We start from the raw sequence: 1,282 nt of genomic DNA, 5'->3' as shown, positions 1-1,282 counted from the left end.
TCTCTCTCTCTCTCTCTCTCTCTCTCTCTCTATTACACTCACACACACATAAAACACACACTCACACCTTTGTCTCTCTGTATTTCCGTCCACTCCTGTCACAGAAACTCAATGCACAGTTTTCGCCTGCTTGTGTCCACACTCAATCACAGAAACATACCGAACAAGATACTCTTTGATGTAAATGGTAAAATCAAGTTAATACATGATGGGGAGATACGTATGACCCACGAAAAACAAAGTATATGCTGATCGCCAGCAAGAAAATAATAATATTCTTGACCAGCGAACGCCGTAACTTCGTATAACAGAGTATGGACTATATTTAGTGTTACAAAGAGTGGTGAAAATGTTATGTCAACCTATCCTGCGAACAAACAATAGCCCCCGCAAGAAGCGTGTATTTAGCGTAACAGACAGAAAACAAATGATCAGATCTTAAGGAATCCCAAGGTTGTTTTGTTGAGCGTTTTTTGTGTGTTAACAAGTGAAGCTATTGAGGTGGCACGAGAGATAAAGCACGCTGACCACTGAGAACTGCAGCGAAAAGCCAAACAAAACATAGCTAAAGAATGAAAAATACGGTATAAGCATCAGCTTATTAAATCTTTTTTTTTTTAATTAGTTGCGGTTTGAATCTTCCTACAAACCAAGCTCAGCCGTCTTTAGAAAAACACTTAGCAAACGATCAAAGTAAAGTTGCCAGAACAAAACAAGAGACAGCGGTCCGTAAAATTGATAATTAATTAGCACATTTATGTCGAAATCACACAAACGTTTACCCCGTAACCTATTGTGTGATTATACGCTCGTTTATTCCCCGCCCCCCGGCTTATCACACAACTATACGACAATGATCCCCACCCAAGTTGTAACCATACCGTAATTTCCCCCCATTCATCATAATTATAACGACGCATTTACTTGTCCCCGCCAGCACCATGGCCATCCATGTGGTAATCGTATTCGTAGCCGTCTCCGTAGCCACCTCCGTAGCCACCTTTCCCACCTCCATGACCGCCGCCATAATAATCGTCATGACCTCCATAGCCGTTACCACCGTGTCCCCCTTCCCCGTCTTTTCCATAACCGTAATAACAATCTTCGTCTCCTTCATCATCTCCATCATCTTCTTGAGAGCCGTAGTCGTCGCCATCGTCATCGCTGTCATCATCACCCCCTCCTCCGTAGTGTCCGCCAAAACCTTTATTGCCGAAGGCACCGTAGACTGGTGCAAGGAAAACTTTTCCATTACCGAACCCGCCATTGTTGAGGCCTTTTC

At 43.3% G+C, this 1,282-nt stretch overlaps 1 protein-coding gene across 1 annotated transcript in view; it reads right to left on the bottom strand.

Moving 5' to 3' along the window:
- Positions 1–920: 920 nt before the first annotated feature.
- LOC101861909 (acanthoscurrin-1) overlaps positions 921–1,282 on the bottom strand; it is a 2,329-nt gene continuing 1,967 nt past the window's right edge. Inside the window, exon 2 of the mRNA XM_005107020.1 lies at positions 921–1,276. Within this exon, the coding sequence (XP_005107077.1) occupies positions 921–1,276 (356 nt within the window). The remainder of the gene's footprint in view (positions 1,277–1,282) is intronic.

This window comes from Aplysia californica, unplaced genomic scaffold (assembly GCF_000002075.1).
Source record: "Aplysia californica isolate F4 #8 unplaced genomic scaffold, AplCal3.0 scaffold00569, whole genome shotgun sequence".
Taxonomy (NCBI): domain Eukaryota; kingdom Metazoa; phylum Mollusca; class Gastropoda; order Aplysiida; family Aplysiidae; genus Aplysia; species Aplysia californica.
The sequence above is the reverse complement of the archived record's forward strand: the minus strand, read 5'-3'. Positions and strand labels throughout refer to the sequence as shown.